The 21,432-nt window shown below is 41.3% G+C and overlaps 1 protein-coding gene across 1 annotated transcript in view; it reads left to right on the forward strand.

Moving 5' to 3' along the window:
- The first annotated feature begins 2,662 nt into the window (after window positions 1–2,662).
- ELOVL2 (ELOVL fatty acid elongase 2) overlaps window positions 2,663–21,432 on the forward strand; it is a 40,421-nt gene continuing 21,651 nt past the window's right edge. Inside the window, exons 1-4 of the mRNA XM_029943138.1 lie at window positions 2,663–2,776; window positions 12,857–12,961; window positions 14,664–14,956; window positions 16,066–16,156. Of these exons, the coding sequence (XP_029798998.1) occupies window positions 2,663–2,776; window positions 12,857–12,961; window positions 14,664–14,956; window positions 16,066–16,156 (603 nt within the window). The remainder of the gene's footprint in view (window positions 2,777–12,856; window positions 12,962–14,663; window positions 14,957–16,065; window positions 16,157–21,432) is intronic.

Raw genomic sequence — 21,432 nt, forward strand, 5'->3', positions numbered from 1 at the left:
GAGGCCTTGTCAAATGAATGAACTGCCTGACGTGACAGGGCTCACCCTGGTTCTCCTTTACTTTACTGTGTGTTTTGTATTTCCGGTAGTGGCTTCGGAAGTTTTCTATGGGCCGAGAGTAGGGCGGCTCTCTGGTTGCCGGGGGGGAGGCTTGAAGCCTCTATTTCACAGCTTCAGGAGCACTGGGAAACCACTACAAACGGCTTTCTGCTCTCCACTGAACAGAAATGGTTTATCAATAAGAAAAAGGATACTAATGTTTTATTAAAGTGCTCATTTAGCAGGGTTCAAACAGTAGCTCAAGAAGAACCTAGAGGGAAGACTGTGTGATGCGGTGCTAATGAGAAAAATGGGAGTCAGAGACTTATATTTACCTAATTTTCCTTATTTTGACACAATGTCTTGACAGAGGCAAGGAGTGTGGCCACACGTGGTGTACAGTTGTAATCATTTTGTCATCTGCCTCTCATCTGTAAAATCGATAGTAATTGTCACCTCTTGATTCTCCCCCACCTTCCCGCAGAAGGTATTTTGGGAGACCACGTTGGGTTGATGATTGAATGTTGATGAATTCTTTACATTAGGGCATTATTCCAGAAGATGGTCTTCATAACATGAGATTCACATATATAAAATCAGATTGTAAAACTTTCTAACCATCATAAAGGCTATGTGGACATCAACAAAGCCCTTTTTCCCTCTCCCCTCCCCCAGCTCAGGCATTTTTGCCTTTTGATGATTTATTTTCACCTTAGAGCCTCTCAATGGTGCTCAATTTGATTTGCCGTTATCTGGACTAAAATGCAAGCATACCTTTGTATGTCTTTCCTCCACCTCCTAGAGAAGACTTAACTCAGTGAAGTGTGGATCACCTGCTCCTTTATGACATTAACCTGCTAAACAGACAAGTGCGTGATAAGGATTTCATTTATCAGGGGAAAAAAATCTACACTGTTCAATAAATCCCCTTCTTGGCTGGTTTTATAGCTTGAAAGATGGCCAGTTTTATAGCTTGAAAGAAGAAAGATCTAGAACAGTCTATACGACTCGCATATTGCCTCTGGCTGAGTATTAGTAATAAAAGAATACACCTTTTGACTTTACCGTAAGTAAACTGAAACTATAGGTATATTTAGAGTATACAGAAGTAAATAGAATATACAGAAACCAGTAGTTATGATTATTGCTTAAAAAATTAGAAATAAAATCTGGCTCATTTTTTTCTCCAAGAAATCATTAAAAGCTGTCCTTTGTTCTCCCATTCAAAAGAATACCACTTACACATGCAGAATAGCCAACCTGCTTCCCCTCTGGTCTGTACTTGATAACCAGGGCACATACAAACAGAATCTCCTTTCATTGCCGTTGTTAATTGTGAAAGGACTTTATTCTTCCCCATGTCCCCAAATTCAGAAACTGGTCCAGTTCCAGGGTGTCCTGGATACAACTATCTGGCTTTGGATTAAATCTCCAAGGAGTTTTGTGTTCACTCTCGACTTCCTGTGGAAGTAGAAGTTGTAATAATCACTATAAGGATCTTGAATTGCAACCTTGCGGCATTGCTACTAGCTTTTTTTGTTCCTTACATATTCAGCATTGAATCACTGAATGACTTTCTTTTCTAATTATGAAATTGACACTCTTTGTTTCCTTGTGCAGATTTCATTTTCGTCACTCAGAATTGGCAAGTTATTCGGTATCTTTTAATGAGCCCAGAATGTTATGAAAGCAGTCGGTTTTTGGACTTTATTTCCATACTCTTGGAGAGAAGGCCGTAATTTGCGAGGAAACTGGAAATAAACTAATATTATTATCTTCACCATTATGAATACCTATTTGTTTAGTAAAATTTAAGTTTCCTTAAACTTGGTGAATATCTATGGGACCAGTGAATTAATTCACAGATCATTTAGGCACTATGAATATATTTTTAAGGTGTTTCAAACCTCAAGACTTAACCACTTGGGATATACTTGTCTCCTACCTTTGTTAACCAGGGTCCATTCTGTGCTCCAGAGATCCGCACGTGAGCCCTTGCTCACAGTACTTTGTACTACTTTTTACATCTTGCCAGTTCCTTCCCCAGCTCCTCAAAATTCCCTGCTTTGACATACACCCATTCCCAGGCAGTTCTTTCAGGAGTTCTCAGTAGTTCACGTTCGTGGATAATTCTGGCCAGTTATTCCGGGACATCTGTGGGGATACTCCTCTTGCGCAGATCCCCCTTTGTGGGGCAGGGCTGATGCCACCACACCAGACATCCACCGCTACATCTGTAGGTTGCTGATGGCCAGCGCCCTGCTTTCCAGAGATGGCTGGGGCTCACATCGGGTCTCCCAGACTGTGCCGGGTCCCACTGCTGGCGCGGAGGAGCCCTGCGGGGGCCGGATTCCACGCAGTCGTCGGTGGGAAAATTGAGGAGAATGCCTGTCTCCTACCTTCTGCTCTGTGTTGGAGAGACTGCAGAGCACTTCCTGCAGCCCTGATACCTTAGGTAGATTGAAGCACATCCTATGTTTTCATCAGTACATTCTTTCTCCCTGGGACCCACCGGGGCCTGAACCATGAAGAGTCCCAGGTAACAACTCGTAACGTTACTCCTCTCGTGTGCAAAGCTTTGTTACTGAGACAGGTCAGTATCTGACCTGTAAGCCTCCGTAGGATGAGTTTCCTGCCGAGGTGCAGCGCAGGCTGCTGTGCCAAGTGCACCTGCCCCAGCAGTTTGCAGCCCGTGCGGAAGCCAGGCAGTGAGCCAGCAGCGCCCCCACATGGACAGGTACGGCAGGTGACTGGATACAGGTACCACCGACGGCATTCTGGAAAACTGTTTCAAGTACATCACTGAAATTTGTAATTTTTAAAAGCTGATCGTCATCTCTTAAATATCTAGAACAGGGCACATGGGTGGCGAAAGTCTTTGATTTCGGCTCAGGTCATGATCTCACAGCGTGAGTTCAAGCCCCATGTCGAGTTCTGCACTGACAGTGTGGAGCCTGCTTGCGATTCTCTCTGCCCCTCCCCCGCTCATGATCGCTACCAAAATAAATTTTTAAATCTGGAACAAAAATATTTTAGTTTAGAGTTCAGCTAGTCGGTTTCCACTGGTCATGGTTCTCTTTACAGTTATGGAATTTCTGCCGCGTCCCGCTGCTCGATATTACACTGATACTTTATCAGATCTCTTTCAGTGTCTCCATTCCCTCTCCACTCCTCAACGCTCTTTACTTACCATGCTTTATTCATATATACATGATTCTGAGAACTCTCTAAACCTGTCGGGAGAGTTTTGTGAAAGAAAAAGGAGGTCAAAAGTGGACCCCTGATACCTGCTAGTCCCGTTCCTGGTATAATTTTGACAAACTCATTCATTTATTACTACATGCATTCCACAGATGTTTACTGAGTGCCTAGTGTGTGCCAGGCACAGAGGATCTTGACCAGTTTGGGAAAAGAGTGGTCAGGCAAAACCAAAAACCTATCAGGAGTCATCCAGGCAGAAGGAAGAACACCTTCAATGGTAGACCGACAATGAGGCCTTGGGGGGACTTTGGGTACTTCGATGTGCCGAGAGCACAGGGTGCACCCGCACGTAGGCACCTGGGAGAGGACGCTTAGCAAAGTGGGTAGAGGTGGTTGGACTTTGGCCCGGTCAGCCAAAGACCTGAGTAACAATTATTTTGGTTTTTTAAAATTCTTCAGATTTTGTGCCAAACAAAATGTAAATTCTTCCCCACCATTCAGGTGGATGCCAAGGATCAAGGTCAAAATGCATAGTATATGTGTCTCGACTACCTTCATCAGTCTGCTCATAAGGTGAACTTGCCTTCCTCTGAGCGCTCTATTGTTTGCACTGTAGTAGAATGTTCATGACAACAGTAACAACACTTACAATGACAAAAATAATGAGGCTGCACTAGATTTGCTTTAGGGCTTTGATTTTTGTATAATTACAATCTACTAGAGGGAAAAAAAAAACATCCTATTTTTACTGTTAACTAAATTGTAATCTGACCAGTACTCTGAGGACAGACTGCTGCAGACCTTCATGAGGAAGTCCTGTTTGGGTTTATTTGTTCTGAGTGAAGGAAAATCCTTCTGTGGGAGCAGGCCATTCTTCAGCCAGACACCCTTTCCTGTGGTGTGGGCTAGTGGGCAAAGCAGAGTGGAGTAACTAAAAGATCCTGTTGCGCCCTCCTTCTCCAGGCATTTCTGAAAACCTGTAGAGAAATGTTACACAGCTCCTGATGTTACTGATCTTTTGAAGGTAGTTGAGTTTTGGTAGTTTAGCATAATTAATAGAAGAGTCAGGATTTCACCAAACACTGCCAACTACGGTAGAGAGTTGAGCTGATTACTATTTTCTTCCAGCTCTGAGATGTAATTGGCATATGACATTGTATTGTGGTGATTTTATGCTCTTATCTGTTGCAGAATGATTATCACCATAGCATTAGCTAACACCTTTATCCTGACTCATAATCTTTCCTGTGGTGAAGACATTTAAGATACACTCTTGGCAACTTCCAAGTATGTGATACAGTGTTGTTAAGTCTATTCACAGTACTGTGTCTTAGATCCCCAGAACTCGTTAGTTTTACAACTGGGAGTTTGTACCCTTCAACCAATATCTCTCCATTTTCCTTACCCCCCGGCCCCTCGGGATTACCACTCTGCTCTCCATTTCTATGATTTAGCTTTTTTTAGATTTCATCTAGATTCCATGTTTTTCTTTGACTTACTTTCCTTAGCATAATGCCCTCAAGGTTCATCTGAGTTGTTGTGAGGGCAGGATTTCTGTCTTTCTCATAGATGAACAATATTCCATTGAAAAAATATAACCATGTCATCAGTATCCATTCAACTGCTGGCAGACACTTAGGTTGTTTCCATAAATTGGCTGTTATGAACAATGCTGCAGTGAACATGGAGGCACAGAGATCTCTGTGGGTACGTACCCAGAAGTGGATACATACCCGGAACTGAGATTGCAGGGTCATAAGGTAGTTCTATTTTTTATCTTTTAGGGACTGCATCAATTTACATTCCCACCAATAGTACATGGGGGTTTCCTTTCTAAACATCCTGGCTCACACTTGTTAAATCTTTTCGAAGATAGAGCCATTCTAACAGGTGTACGGTGATATGTCATGTACTCTTGCATTTCTCTGATGATTGGTGGTGTTGAACACCTTTTCGTGTGCATTTTGGCCATGTTTATGTCTCTGAAAAGATGTCCAGTTCTTCTCTCCATTTTTTAATCATGTATTTTGTTGTTGTTTCTCTGAGTTCTGTGAGTTCTTTATATGTTTTTCGATATTACTCTTTACCAGATCCATGATTTGCAAATATTTTCTCCCTTTCTGTAGGTTCCCTTTTCATTTTGTTTCTGATTCTCCTGTTTTGCAGAAGCTTTTTAGTTTGATATAGTCCCACTTATTTATTTTTGCTGTTGTTGCTTGTGCTTTTGGTGTCCTCCCAAAAAGTGTTGCCAAGACCAAGGCCAAGGGGCTTTTTTGCTTGTGTTTTCCTTTCAGAGTTTTATGGTTTTAGGTCTTAGGCTTAAGTTTTTAGCCCATTTTAAGTTAATGTCTTTGTATTCTTTGGATAAATATCCAGTAGCAAATTATTGGATTCCATTTTTCACTTTGTGAGGAACCTGCATACTGTTCACAGTGGCTGCTCCAGTTTGTAATATCACCAGTGATGCACATGGGCTCCTTTTTCTCCACATCCCCTCCAACACTTCTTGTTTCTTATGCTTTTGACTTTAGCCTTTCTGACAGGTGTGAGGTGATATCTCATTGTGGTTTTGATTTGCATCTTCCTAATGATGACTGATGTTGAGCATCTTTTTATGTGTCTGTTGATAATCTATGTTGTCTTTGAAAAATGTGACTGTCTTCCACCCATTTTTCAGTTGGATCATTTGGGTTTGTGTGTGTGTCTGTGTGTGTAGTTGTAGAAGTTCTTTTTATATTTTGGATACTAGGCCCTTATCAAAGATAGAATTTGCAAATATCTTCTCTCCCTTTCAGTAGGCTTTTTGTTTTGTTTATTGTTTTCTTTGCTGTGCAGAAGCTTTTTATTTTGGTGTATTCCTAGTAGTTTATTTTTGCTTTTCTTTTACTTGCCTCTTTAGAAGACATTTCTAGAAAAATATTGCTATGGCTGATGTCAGAGAAATTACTGCCTGTGCTCTTTTCTATTATTTCTGTGGTTTCAGGTCTCCCAGGTAAGTCTTTAATCCATTTTCAGTTTATTTTTGCTTATGGTGTAAGAAAGTTGTCTACTTTTCATTCTTTTGTATGGACCTACTCTGTTTTCCCAACACAGTTTTTAAGGAGACCGGTCTTTTTCCATTCGCATATTCTGGCATCCGTTGTCATAGATTAACTGACCATATAAGTATAGGTTTATTTCTGAACTCTCTATTCTGTTCCATTGATCCATATGTCTGTTTCTGTGCCAGGACCATATTGTTCTGATGATTGTCACTTTGTAGTGTATATCTAGAAATCTGGGGTTGTGATACCGTGGCTTTGCTCTTCTTTTTTCAGGATTGCTCTGACTCTTTGGGGTCTTCTATGGGCATATACCTCCTGTACAACATTTAGGATTATTTGTTCTAGTTTTGTGAAAAATACTATGCATTTTGATAGAAATTCCATTAAGTCTATAGATTACTCTGGGTAGTATGGACATCTTAACAGTATTTGTTCTTATACTCTATGAACATGAGATAGTTTTCCATTTGTGTCATCTTCCATTTCTTTTATCAGTGTTCTGTAGATTTCAGAGTACAGGTCTTTCATCTCCTTAGTTAAGTTTGTCCCTGGGTATTTTATTATTTACTGCACTTGTAAATGAGATTATTTTCTTAATTTCTCTCTCTGCTAATTCATTATTGGTGTATAGAAATGCAGCGAGTTTCTGTATACTGATTTTTGTATCCTGCAACTTTATTGAATTCATTTACCAGTTCTAATAGTTTGGGGGAGTCTCTAGGGTTTTCTATATATTGTATCATGACATCTGTGAACAGTGAAAGTTTTACTTCGGCCTTACCATTTTGGATGCCTTTTATTTCTTTTTTCTCTGATTGCTGTGGGTAGGGTCAGGCTTCCAACTATGCTGAATGAAAACGGTGAGAATAGACGTCTTCCTCTTGATCTTAGGAGAAGAGCTCTCAGTTTCTCACCACTGAGTATCATGTGAGCTGTGGCTTTTTCATATATGGCCTTTATTATGTTAAGGTATGTTCCCTTAAAACCCATTTTGTTAAGGGTTTTATCATGAATGGATATTGTACTTTTTTGTCAAATGCTTATTACACATTTTTTGAAATGATCAAATATCATTTATCCTTTCTCTTGTGGATGTTATATATCCGATTGATTGATTTGTGAATATTGAACCACCCTGGCAACACAAGAAAAAATCCCACTTGATTGTGGTGAATGATTTTTTTAATGTATGATTGGAATCGATTTGCTGATACTTTGTTGAGGATTTTTGCATCCATGTTTATCAGGGATATTGGCTCGTAGTTCTCTTCTTCTGTGGTGTCTTTGTCTGATTTTGGTACCAGGGTAATGCTTGCCTTGTAGAATGAATTTGGAGGTCTTCATTCCTCTTCTGTTTTGGAACAGTTTGAAATGAGAAAAATAGGTATTAACTCTTCTTTAAATGTCTGGTAGAGTTTCCCTGGGAAGCCATTTGGTCCTAGACTTCTGTTTGTTGGGAGTTTTTGGATTACTACTTCAGTTTTATTTTGTCTTTTTTAATGTTTATTCATTTTTGAGAGAGAGACAGAGTGTGAGTGAGAGAGGGGCAGAGAGAGAAGGAAACACAGAATCTGAAGCTGTGCTGACAGCTCAGAGCCCAATGTGGGGCTCGAACTCACGAACTGTGAGCTCATGCCCTGAGCCAAAGCTGGACACTCAACCAGCTGAACCACCCAGGCGCCTCTGGAGCACTGTTTCAGTTTTATTGCTGGTAATCAGTCCTTTCAAATTTTCTGTTTCTTCCTGCTTCACATGTGGGAGGTGATATGTTTATCTAGGAATTTATCCATTTCTTCTAGGTTGTCCAATTTGTTGCCAGATAATTTTTCATAGTATTCTCTAATAATCTCTGCAGTACTGTGGTGTTGGTTGTTTTTTCCCTTTATTCATTTCTGATTTTATTTGAGCACTCTACCTTCCTCCCCCTTTATTTTTGTTGTTGAGTCTGGCTAAAGGTTTATCAGTTTCATTGATCTCTTCAAGGAACCAGTGTCTGGTTTCATTTCTCTGTTGCTTTTAGTTTCTTTTTATTTCTGCTCTAATCTTTGTTATTGCCTTACTTCTACTGGATTTGGGAGGTTTTTGTTGTTATTATTTTTATAGCTTTTTTTAGGTGTACAATTAAGTTGCTTATTTATTTTAGACTTTCCTGACTGCTTGGTAGATAAGGTAAACCTATATTGTTATAAGCTTCCCTCTAAAAAGAGCTTTTGCTACATTTCAAAGGTTTTGGAAAATTGTGTGTGACTCTCTTCTCTTGCTGCTTTTAAAATTCTCTCTTTATCATACTCTTGCGTTGTTGGTGGGAATGCAGACTGGTGCAGCTGTGATAGAAAACAGTATGGAGGTTCCTCAGAAAGTTAAAATAGAACTACCCTACGATCCAGCAATCCCACTACTGGGTATTTACCCAAAGAGTACAAAAATACTGACTCAGAGGGATACACGCACCCCTGTGTGTACAGCAGCGTTATTTATTGCCACGATATGGAAGCAGCCCTAGTGCCCATTGATAAATTAATGGATAAAGAAGATGTGTATATGTATGTGTATATACATCGAATTCAATCATAAAGAGAATGAAATCTTGCCATTTGCAACAACATGGATGGAGCTAGAAGGTATAATGAGAGAAAGACAAATACCATATGATTTCACTCATATGTGGACTTGAAAAAACAGAACAATCAAAAGGAAAAAGAAAAAGAGAAACAAGAAACAGACTCTTAACAATAGAGAACAAACTGATGGTTACCAAAAGGGAACTGGATTGGGGGATGGGGTGAAATATATAGATCTTTTACAGTGTTCTGTGGCCCCAAATATAAAACTGTATCATTTTACTCTTGCAGAAAATTTAACTTCCTGTTAAAAAGATAATAATAAGTAAAATTTTCTCTTGATCACTGCTTTTTGCCATTTTAATTACTAATGTGTCTTGGTGTGGACCTCCTTGGGTTGATTTGGGGGGGGGGGCGATTCTCTGTGCCTCCTGGATCTGTATGTGTTACCTTCCCAAGATTCGGGCAGTTTTCAGCTATTATTTCTTCAAATGCATTTTCTGCCCCCTTTTCTCTCTCTTCTTCTTCTGGGATCCCTATGATGGGAATGTTGTTATACTTGATAGTGTCACTAAGTTCCCTTCATCTATTCTTATTTGTTATTCTTTCTGTATCTCTTGTTCAGCATTACTGCTTCCCATTACTATGTCCTTCTGGCCACTGATCCTTCCTTCTGCTTCCTCTAGTCTATTTCTTCCATCTAATCTATTTTTAATTTCAGTTATTGAGTTCTTCATCTCTGGTTCTTTTTCATGTTTTTTATCTTTGTTGAGGATCTCACTGAGTTCCTCCATTCTTTACTCAAGCCCAGCAAGTATCTTTATAATCATTTTATAATTTTTTTGTTAAGTTTATTTATATATTTTGAGAGAGAATGAGTGAAGGAAGGGCAGAGAGAGAGAGAGAATCTCAAGCAGGCTCCACACAGCTAGCACAGAGCCTGATGTGGGGCTCAAACTCACAAACTGCGAGATCATGACCTGAGCCAAAATCTAGAGGCAGATGCTTACCAACTGAGCCGCCTAGGCTTCCCTTCATGATCATACCTCTAAATGCTCTGCCAAGCATATTACTGACTTCCATTTTGTTTAGCTCTTCTGCTGTGATTTTGTCCAGGTTTTACATTTGGAGCATAGTTCTCTAGCTCCTCATTTTATCTAATTCCCAGTATCTGTTTCTACGTGTTAGAAAAGTCAGCTATATCTCCTGCTCTTGAAAGTAGTGGCCTCATGAAGGGGTCCTGTAGTGCCCTGCAGTGCAATGCCCCCTGTTCATCAGAACCTGGAATTTCAGGGGTGTCTCTTACGTGTTTTGTGCCTCGTGCTCTTGTGGCTGAGCCTCATTTACCTTTAGTTGTCTTCAGTGGCTCTCTTTGCCTGTCGTAGGCAGGATTTAGTCCCTGCGTTGTTAGTGGGCCAGTCTGAGGCACCTTGGGCTTGAGCTGAGTCAGACCAGGCTTATGTCTAGGATGCACTAGCACCAAACTGCAGGGGGCTCTCCCTGTGTTGTGCCCTGAGAAGCTTTTGTATGTGGCCAGGGTCTGCAGTCAGACCAGATGTCTGCGCCCAGCCCATGGCTGCGCTGTAGGTCTAGTGTGCGTGGCTACCTTCCCCTCACCCCAGTGTAGGAGTCACTCTGGAGTGGTGTTGTCTCCTATTGAGCCTCTTTGCACACGGCCAAGCTTATGGGACCACTTTGGATGGCTTCTGAGCCAGGACTTACCGGAGGAGGCAAATCCACAGGAGAATGAGGGGCAGGGAAACGGCACCTGCCAAATCTTTTGTTCTTGGAGATGTCTCCTAAAGATCCCTGCCCCTCAGGCACATGCTCTGAGATTAGTAGAAAGTCCCCCCACCTCCCCAGTATGTCCCAGGGGGTTTTCAAACTGCTGCTTCTAAACTAGATCTCTGTGGGCTGTTGGTTATGCTTTTTAAGGATGCAAACTCCATTTCCTCACACCCTCTGGCTCTCCCAGAGCCAGCCCGCTGACTCTTAAAGTTCCAGGTGTTAGGGGTGCCTGGGTGGCTCAGTCGGTTGAGCGGCTGGCTTCAGCTCAGGTCATGATCTCACGGTTGTGGGTTCGAGCCCCGCGTCAGGCTCTGTGCTGACAGCTGGCTCAGAGCCTGGAGCTTGCTTCAGATTGTATATCTCCCCCTCTCTCTGACCCTCCCCTGCTCGCGCTGTCTCTCTCTGTCCCTCAAAAATAAATAAAAGACATAAAAAATTAAAAAAAAAAAGTTCCAGGTGTTAAGGCCCACTGGTTGCAAGAACTCATGCAGTTAAGTCCCTCTGGTTTTCAAAGCCAAACGTTTTGAGGATCCGTCTTCCCAGTGTGGGTCCCGTGTCTGGGGTGACTGATGTGGGTCTGCTCCTCTCCCTTCTCTAGACCTGTGCTGTCCTCTCCTCCCAAGGACAGTCTCATGAGTCACTTAGGCTCCTGACTGCTTTCTCCCCTTCCTGCCCTTTTTGATGTGGTCTCTTTTCTACTTTTCGCTGTGGAGAGTCAGTTCTGCCAGTCTTTGGGTCATTTTCTGGGTTATTTACACTTAGGTAGGTGTTTTCTAATTGTATCCCTGGGTATAGATGGGCTTTGGGTCTTTGTACTCCACCATTTTTCCTGAAAGTCCAGAATTTGGATAATCTTATCAGAGCACAAAGGTGGAACTAAAACACGATAAATTCAGAAAGGACCAAAGTTTAAAATCCTATGTACGTAAACAACAACCGAGTAGTTGGATAAGCATGGGATGTATAAGGACAGCAGTTAACATGAAGAGCACCTGGTGATGCTTGTTGACAAGGACTGACTGACGGAGTGAGTGGATGCATCTCCTGATGCCTGTAGAAACAGCCTCATCAGAAGAGGCCAGTCTGTCTGCACTCTTCCCTGAGTAGGCACTTTCAGAATACCAGATTCAGATACAGCAAGCATAAGGAGAATACAACCGAACCAGTGATTTTACTGCTCTTAGGAATAGGGTGGACACGGTCTTGAGTTTGTAGAGTTAGTTACTAAAATGCCTATGCAGTGAGTGGTGATACAATGGTACATAGCAAGCGTGAATTTCATGGGGTAGAATATGTAATAAACTACTTAGTAGGTTTGTAGCAAGCAAGCTAGACCTTGGTATTTTTATAATCAAAGCACATAAATCATTAATACCTTGATTATATTCCAAACACATTTCAAGACACCCTAGTCTGAATCCTTGCTACTCAAAGTGTGATCTGAGACCACTAGCATCGACTTCACCTGGGAGTTTGGTGGAAATGCAGACTCTCAGGGCCTCCCCACCCCCGCCCAGACTAACGTAATGAAAATGTGTAGTTCCCAGGACCCTCAGGTGATTTGTATGATAGTTAGTTTAAGCATGAAAAATTCTGAACTTTCAGGTGTGTTCAATGAAGGCTTTAAAAAGCTATGAAGATGCCTCCAAGTTTCTCTTCTATTAAAGCATGATGCCATTTCTTGGGTAGAGTAACAAGGAAGTGCACAAGCGTGCAAGCTTATGTGATTATTTCATTTCCTTCTAGGCATTTTCATCGTTTTTTTATTTTTCAGCACAGAGTTAAATGATTGATGAATGAGATAATTCCTGGGATGATTAAATAGCAAAATGCTTTGAAAATACAGAAAATAAAAGATTACTACGATCCCACAGGTATTCAGGTTTATAAAAGGGTCCATTGGACTCATGTTAACTGCAAAATGGAACACTTCTTATTCTACTTTTAAAATATACACATTTTTTTCTTTGTTTTTTGGAAGAAAGAATCTTCTGAAAAACTCAAAAAATAAAATTGAGTCCAGTATACCCTGCTGAGATAGCGGGTGTTAAGAGGGTCTTTCACGGTGTGTTGGAAGCCAGACTGCACGTACGAAAGTGTAGGTGGGAATGCAAAGTAACACGGATGTAAGTATCAAATGAATGCTGTCAAGGTTTAGAACAATGAGTTTCGTTAATTCGCACTAAGTATTAAGTGCTCACTATTTGCCAGTATTGTTCTTAGAACTGGGGACAAAGAGGCCTTTTGGAGGCCAATTGGAGGACCCAGACAGTCAGCAAACTAGCCAGTGAAAGTTTGTATAAATGTGGTCAAGAAAAAATAGAGCAGGTAAAGAGATGGAGTATGGTCCTGCATCACAGACCAGGACACCACAGAGCAGACGCTCTCCTCCTTCCGTTGTAATTAGGCCCGAGAGAGGGATGCGGGAAGCGCCTGAGGGGTTGCCATTTGACCAGACACTGAACTAAAAGAGACAAAGGGCCACCTGGGAGAAGCGGAACACAGCAACCAAAGCTGCAGTAATACATTTTGTTCTAAATAAACCTTTCATCTCCCTAATTGAGTGAAACTGTCGTTGAGCCTCAGGGGTCCCCAGGATGCAGATAAAATCAGCCTCTCTTTTTTTGCCAGCTTATTGTCCTGAGATGTAGGGCAGCACGGAAACGCAAGCAGGGGCTCCACAAAGCCCTTCCGCTGCCACCCCAGCTCCGAAACCTCCGGCTCCGGAGGGATCAAAGACACTGATTGTTACTGCACTTCGTTCCCGTTTCACCCAACAGTGCCAGTCGTGAGCTCACGGTCTCAATTTCCACATCTGAAAATTGGGAAGAATACCCACCTTGCATGGCTGTTGTGAAAATCCTAGATAATACAGTCCAGTGCCGGTGCGTGCGTGTCTGAGTACCAGGTGCTGTGATGATTCTTCCACCATGGTTAGTTCATTTATGTGTATCGTCAGATGTGGTAACCAAGTATGTTCCCCCGGATGCCTCAAAACCTGGCTTAGGTGGTTTCAGTCTCATGAAAATTACTCCATTAAACAAGTAATAACAATTCTGAGTCCCTGCACATGCCGAAGAATTCCCTATTTCATTTCCTCTGACTGACTTAGATGCTTCCTCCAGAGCACAGCGCTGGGAGCCAGATGCTGAGCCGGTAGGTGTTTCGTGTAAAATACACGCAAATCTAGGTTGTGTGATGTCAGCTGCATGAAAGCCAAAGAATTTCCTGTGTTCACTTTTAGCCCTTCCCTAAACCTTCTAGTTTCATTCACAGATGTAAACACATTCTGATTCTTCAAACACATGAGAGACTGGTTGGCAACCATCCCTGAGGGTCCATCAGAACCGTCAATATTAGACAGCCATTGTGAGCCCTAGGAACAATACAGGAGCCTCTTTGTGTGACAGTAATTGTTTGTGTCCCTTGTCTGTGGAAGGAGAGGCCAGCTCCCTCTCAGTTCAGTACAACTAGACCTTGACCTTGAGGGGCCCAGGAAGGTTTCAGATTGTGTCTGAGAACAATATATTCCTGCGCTGGTTGGATCCCATATCCTGACCTGCCATTATCGAATGCTTCAGATTTCATCTTCTCTGAAATGTTTTTGTTTTTGTTTTAAAGTAAGGATTTGGATCCTGTGTCTCCTTACAAACTTAACAGTCTGTCTCATGACCTTAATGACCTTTCCCCTTTTTTAAAAGAAGTAAGGGAGGAGTTGGTGGTGGGAAATGACTATTCGGATCAAATTAAGTGTCTTTAAATGTTCCATGAAACTGTATCAACAAAACTGTTATCAACAAGCACCAAGATCTTGAATCGTTGCATTATATGATATAATACCAACGACAGATAAAAGCTGAAACCCACAAAATGTCTAAAACACAAATGAAGGAACATGAAGAAGGAATGAGGGAAGGAAGGAAGGGGAGGACGGCATGCAGTTCCAGTGACACTGTTAGGACTGGGTAGGAGTCCCAGTCAGCACCGTGGTGGCAGAAAAGTGTCCTTTCCCAGCTCTCCTGTTTCCAAGTCCTCTCAGAAAATGGCAGCCGAGGCAGGAGCGCATGGCGAGCGTGTCCACCGGCCCCGGGAGTTGCACGGCACAGCGCCGGGAAAGCCGGTCTCAGCTTTGTGCGAGGAGCCAGTGCAGCGAGGTGGCCTCCGGCGGCTGGCCGCGGCCTCCACTGCTGGTCTTCCCGCTGGCAGTGGGGCCCGGAGCAGGTGCAGGGCATCGCGGGGGTGTTCTGCAGCGCTGCGGCCGCTGGTGCCGAGGAGCACGGCGTGCGGGGTGGCGGTGGCAGGCACGGTGTTTGTCATGAGACGGTGGGGCCTGGCTTGCCCTGAGTTCTGGCTCCTCCATTAGATAGCTCCATGTCGGGTGTTCCCGAGTCTCTTCCGTCAGCCCTTTTCCATGGACCCCTCTCCCTGTGGCGCGAGGCACATCTTCGGCATACATCGCAGTGTACTTCTGCCTGCTACATAATAGGAAACTGTCCTTATTTCACTTTCGTTTTTTTTATAATAGTTTATTGTCAAATTGGTTTCCATTCACTTTCGTTTTTGAAGGGTATTCTGTTCTCCTATCCTGCTGCCCCTGAGCAACCCACTGATTTGCTTTCTGTCACATATATAGTTCATATTTCCTAGAATTTCGTGTGAATGGAAACACACAGTATGTTCTCTTTGTCTCTCTCTCTCTCTGTCTAGCTTTAATGCAACATCATAATTTTGAGATCTGTCCATGTTATCTGTGCATCAATTGTCCTTTATTTTTGCTGAGTCATATTTTGTTGTGTAGATATACCACAGTTTACCCATTTACCTGTTGATAGACATTCAGGAGGTTTTCATTTTTAGCTATTAAAAATAAAGTTGCCATAAATATTTGTGTACAAGTCTTTGCAAGGACATATGTTTTATTTTTCCCTAGGTAAATATACCTAAAGTAGCATTCCAGATCATATGTTTTTACCAAACTGCTGAAATTTTCAATGTATTGCGCTATTTAACATTCTCAGCAGCCGTGGTAAGCAAGCAGGAATACACAAATAAGGCTGTACTTCTGATCTTTCCATCCTCTAGATATTTTTTTAATGTTACTTATTTTTGAGAGAGAGAGAGAGACAGCGTGAGCAGGGGAGGGTTCAGAGAGAGAGGGAGACACAGAATCCGAAGACAGGCTCCAGGCTCTGAGCTAGCTGTTAGCATGGAGCCCAGCACGGGGCTCGAACCTACAAACCGTGAGATCATGACTTGAGCCAAAGATGGACGCTTAACAGACTGAGCCACCTGGGCACCCCTCCATCCTCCAGGTATTGTTATACACAGCCATAAATTAAACTTAAAGTCATGGAATATCCCACTAGGTATTTCCCCAATGAAAATAAAAACACTAATTCAAAAAGGTATACGCACCTCTGTGTTTATTTCAGCACTGTTAACAATGGTCAAGCTATGGAAGCAATCCAAGCATCCATCACTATACGAATGGATAAAGAGGATGTGATCTGTATCAACAGGGCAGTACTACTCAGCCATAAAAAATAAGATCTTGCCATTTGTGACAACCTGGATGGAACTAGAAAACATTATGCTAAGTGAAAGAAATCTGACAGAGAAAGACAAATACCATATGATTTCACTTAGGTGTGGAATCTAAAAAACTATAAACAAAAGCAGAAACAGACCCACAAATACAGAGAACAAACTGATGGTTGCAGAGGGGAGGTGGGTGAAGGAATGGACAAAAATGGGTGAGGAGGAGTAGGAGGTACAGGCTTCCAATCGTGGAATGGGTAAGTCATGGGGATGAAAGATCCCACTTAGGGAATGTAGTCAGTGATACTGTACTAGTGTTGGATGGTGGCATGAGAGCCGCACTTTGGGGAGCACAGTGTAACCTATAGAGTTGTCAGATTGCTGTGTTGTACACAGAACCTAATGTAACACTGTTTGTCAAGTGTACTTCAGTAAGATAAAGTCATGGAGCGTGGACTTTATTCCTGTGTAGGCAAGGGGAGATCCCTGAGGCTGTTCTAGAAGTGGGGTTGAGAATGTTTGGCGAGGAGTTCTGTGGCCTGGGGGACTTGGATCATAGTCTGAAGGGGGAGCCGTAGCCATGGGTGGGCATCGTCCTTGGCTCATAGAAAATCCTGTGTAGAGGGGCATGGCCGAGGAGCAGCCAGCGTGGGGCCCTCTACAGAATGGAGAACTGCATTTCGCTTGCATGGGTCTAAGGGCCGTGCTGTTCCCCTCTCTCCCAATCTGCTCGAACTCTACCCACCGGAAGTCCTCCCTCCTGCAGTGTCTTCCATCACCGTGGTGGTTCTGTGTACCTCCTTCATCTCGGTTGTGTGCTCTTTGCCTTTCTCTGTGTGTCTTACTTTCCCAGTTTGTCTGTAGGCTTTGGAGTTGACCACTATGTCTTTTTTGTCCTCAATGTCTGACAAAGTGTTAGCGCATAATGGCCGTTCAGAATGTTAGCTGACTGACCGAAGTGCTGCATGTAATGCAGTTTGCTCCTGGGCTATGGGGCTAGTGTGGGGAAACCACCCAGCATGCTTTACGTGTACCCTCCTCAAGGCCCATCCATGTTGTCACAGATTGGAGGATTTTTTTTATGGCGGTGTCTTTATTATTGTTGTTATCCTGTGTAAAGGTGAGTACCATGTCTCATTTGACTTTGTATTTCAGCATCTAACGTGGTGCTGGCACATAGTAATGTTCACACTTTAATGTTCATAATTGGTTAGTGAATCAATATATTAATGACTAAAAGATTAGAATGTCCCTTCTATTTATTTTTATTTACTGAAGTATAATTTAGATACAGTGTTATATTAGTTTCAGATACACAACATATTGATTCAGTTCCATACAGTACTCAGTGCTCACCATGGTGAATGTAGTCACCGTGTGTTACCGTGCAGTGTTATTACAATATTTCTTGACTGTATTTTTCACCCCCATGACTTATTTCTTTTATAACTGGAAGTTTGTACCTCGTAATCCCTTGTGTTTTGCCTGTCCTCTCACCCACCTCCCCTCTGGCAACCACCAGTTTGTTCTCGGTATTTAAGTATATTTTTTGTTTTGTTTTTTAGATTCCGCATATAGGTGAAATCGTGTGGTATTTGTCTTTCTTTGTCAGACTTCTTTCACTTAGCCTAGTACCCTCTAGGTCCATCCATGTTGTCACAGATGACAAGATCTCATTTTTTATGGCTGGCTAATCCAGTGTATATATACATCACATCTTCTTGGTCCATTCGTCTCTTGATGAACACTTGGGTTGCCTCCATGTCTTGGCCATTGTAAATAGCAGTACAATAAACATAGAGCTGCATATATCTTTTCAAATTAGTGTTTTTATTTCCTTTGGGGAAATGCCCAATCGTGGGATTACTGGATTATATGGTTATTCAGTTTTAATCTTGAGGAACCTCCATACTGTTTTTCACAGTGGTTGCACCATTTTATCATCAACTGTGTATTAAGGATCCCTTTTCTCCATATCCTTACCAAAACATTGATTATTTCTTGTCTTTCTGATCCTAGCCATTCTGACAGATGTGAGGTGATATCTCATTGCATTTTTCAATTGCATTTCCCTGACAATTAGTGATGTTGAGCAACTTTTATGTGTCTTTTGGCCATCTGTCTGTCTTCTTTGTAATAATGTCTATTCATGTCCTCTGCTAATTTTTTAATTGGAATATTTGTTTTTTGGTGTGGAGTTATACATGTTTTTCATCTATTTTGAGTATTGATCTCTTATTAGATATATCATTTAAAAATATTTTCTCCCATTCAGTAGGTTGTCTTTTTGTTTTCTTGATGGTTTTTCTTTTGCTGTACAAGAGCTTCTTCTTTTGGTGTAGTCCCTATGGTTTTCTTTCGCCTTTGTTTCCCTTGCCTGAGGAGACATCCATAAATATATTGGTAAGGGCAGTGTCCAGGAGATTACTGCTGATGTTTTCTTCTAGCAGTTTTATGGTCTCACATTTAGGTCTTTAATCCATTTTAATGTTGTGTATGGTATTAAGAATGTGGTTTGCTTTTACTCTTTTGCCTGTAGCTTTCCATTTTTCCCAGCAGCATTTATTGAAAAGACTGTCTTTTACCATTGTGTATATTCTTGCCTACTTTGTCATAGATTAATTGACCATATAAGTGTGGGTCTATTTCTGGGTTCTTTTCTATTGATCTGTGTGTCTATTTTCATTCCAGTACCATACTGTTTTGATTACTAACAGCTTTGAGGTATTATCTCAAAATTTGGGCTTGTGATACTTCTAGCTTTGTTCTTTCTCAGGATTGCTTTGGCTATTTGAGGTCTTTAGTGGTTCCATTCAAATTTTAATAATTATTCTATTTCTGTGGAAAAAAATTGGTATTTTGATAATGACTGCATGGAATCTGTAGATTGTTCTGGTAGTATGGACATTTTAACAGTATTAATTCCTAATCCATGAGCATGGTATATCTTTTCATTTGTTTCTGTTGTCTTCAGTTTTTTTCATCAGCGTCTTATAGTTTTCAGACGACAGGTCTTTAACATCCTTGGTTAAATTTATTTCTAGATATTTTATTCTTTTTGATGCAGTTGTATATGGGATTGTTCTTTAAATTTCTTTTTCTGCTAGTTCATTATTAGTGTATAGAAATGCAACAGACTGTATATTAATTTTTATCTTACAAGTTTATTTGTTTCAATGATTTTTGATAGAGTCTTTAGGGTTTTCTATATGTTAGCATCATGTTATCTGCAAATAGTGACACTTTTACTTCTTCCTTACCAATTTGGATTCCTTTTACTTCCTTGTCTGATTTCCTACAGCTATGACTGCCTAATACTGCCTTAAATAAAGGTGGGGGTGCACATCCTTGTCTTGTTCCTGATCTCAGAGCAAAAGCTTTCAGTTTTTCACTGTTAGGTACGATGTTAGCTCCTGGTAGGTTTTCAAATATGGTCTTTATTATGTTGAGGTATGGGCCCTCTAAACCCACGTTGTTGAGAGTTTTTTCATCATGAATGTATATTGTATTTTGTCAAATGCCTTTTTGGCATCTCTTGAGGTGATCACATGGTTTTTATTTTTCCATTTGTTAATGTGATATATCAAATTGATTTGCAAATATTGAACCACCTTTGCATCTCTGTAATAAACCCCACGATTGTAGTGAATGATCCTTTTAATGTATTGTTGAATTTGATTTGCTAATATTTGGTTGGATTTTTGCATCTGTGTTCATCAGAGCTATTGGCCTGTAGTTTTTCTTTGTTTTGTTTTGTTGTGTTTTTAGAGTGTCTTTGTCTGGTTTTATTATCAGTGTAGTGGTGTGGAATGCCCTTTTTTATTCATTTTTTCACTCCCTGCTCTCTCTTCATTATCTTCCCCGCTATTTTATTTCTGGTCTTCCACTGTGACTAAATCTGCATCATTATAGAACGAATACAGGCTTTGTGACCTTTAGAGTTTTCTTAGACCTGCAGATGTTGGAAAATGGAGTTTGGACTGTAGCAAACAGATTGAAACATTTAAACATGTGGGTGGATGTGGCAATGAGAGGAAAATTTCACTGGTGTTTGTTATGAAGGTGGATCCATCAGTGAGATGGGACCTTTGCTCAAGAATGAGAGGCCTCCGGACAGATCTGCTGTTCTGTTCTGATGGCAACACAAATCTCAACTCACACTGAGATGTAAGTTTAGTGACCTTTTGAAATCTAGAGGTCTCCTGAGATATCCTTCATGGAAACCAAAACACTCTGTAAAAATTTCCCATCTTCATTTAACCCAAATACTTTGTATAGAGATATTATGAAATAATAAAGGTCCTAGTACATGGCCAGCAGGTGTAGGTGCTCGCAGATGCCAGTCATTAAATCCTCATCCACTCTCTCCAGCTTAAGTCCCCAAATACCTAAGTTTCCTTGAAATTCTCTCAGGATCAAAGTCACAAATAAGGAATAGGTCTAAATGGAAGAGGCCGATCATCAAACATCAGGTCTTCTTTTCAGATGCCAGTAAGTCACTTCTCAACTTTGACACGCTTTCTTTGCAAATGACATGTTTTGACAGCGCTCCAGCAGTTGTTTATAGAGAATATTCTAGATGAACATCCTGAGAGCTGACACTCAGCTCACCAATCCACTGGCCCAAAATTGTTATCAAAGATCCCTTTCCTAGAAACACTGGGAAAATTTGTCATTTCTTCCCTTTGCTTGAGGAGGTGCACTAGCCCATTGTAGGCAGGGTCAGGGAACACCCTAGCAGGTATTTTGGGCAATATAATAGCACACCAGCATGAACGGGAGCTAAATCCAGAGCCGGTAACCAATTTAGCAACCGTAAGGTTCTTAGCAGAAATTCTATCCCAACCTGAATCCAGATAAAGTGACAGTAATAATCTGATGTACCCTAGAGATACTGTTTATTGTAATATTAACTGTATGTTCATGTATAAGAAAAGTTTTGAAAACAAGCTAAATATAGAAGTTTTCAGATTATGGAAATGGATAGCTGTAGTGCTTAATTTCCTTATTCGAAAATGAGTCCCCTTTAAAGCTTTAGCTTGAGCTTTAGAAAATACAATTCAGCTGAATTTTCCTTTAACAGTTACATTGTATCCTGCAGGGGTAGACCCTCCCTGTTGCTTGCACATGACTCCGGTTAATTGCAACAAAAGAAGTTGCTTATGGAAAAACTTCTGCCTCTAATCATTTTAGAGGGAAGAGGAATTAAGGTCAATAATCCTTCAATGTTTAAAAATGTACCAGGCGAGTTTTTCAGGGCT

This window comes from Suricata suricatta, chromosome 7, assembly GCF_006229205.1.
Source record: "Suricata suricatta isolate VVHF042 chromosome 7, meerkat_22Aug2017_6uvM2_HiC, whole genome shotgun sequence".
Classification (NCBI taxonomy): domain Eukaryota; kingdom Metazoa; phylum Chordata; class Mammalia; order Carnivora; family Herpestidae; genus Suricata; species Suricata suricatta.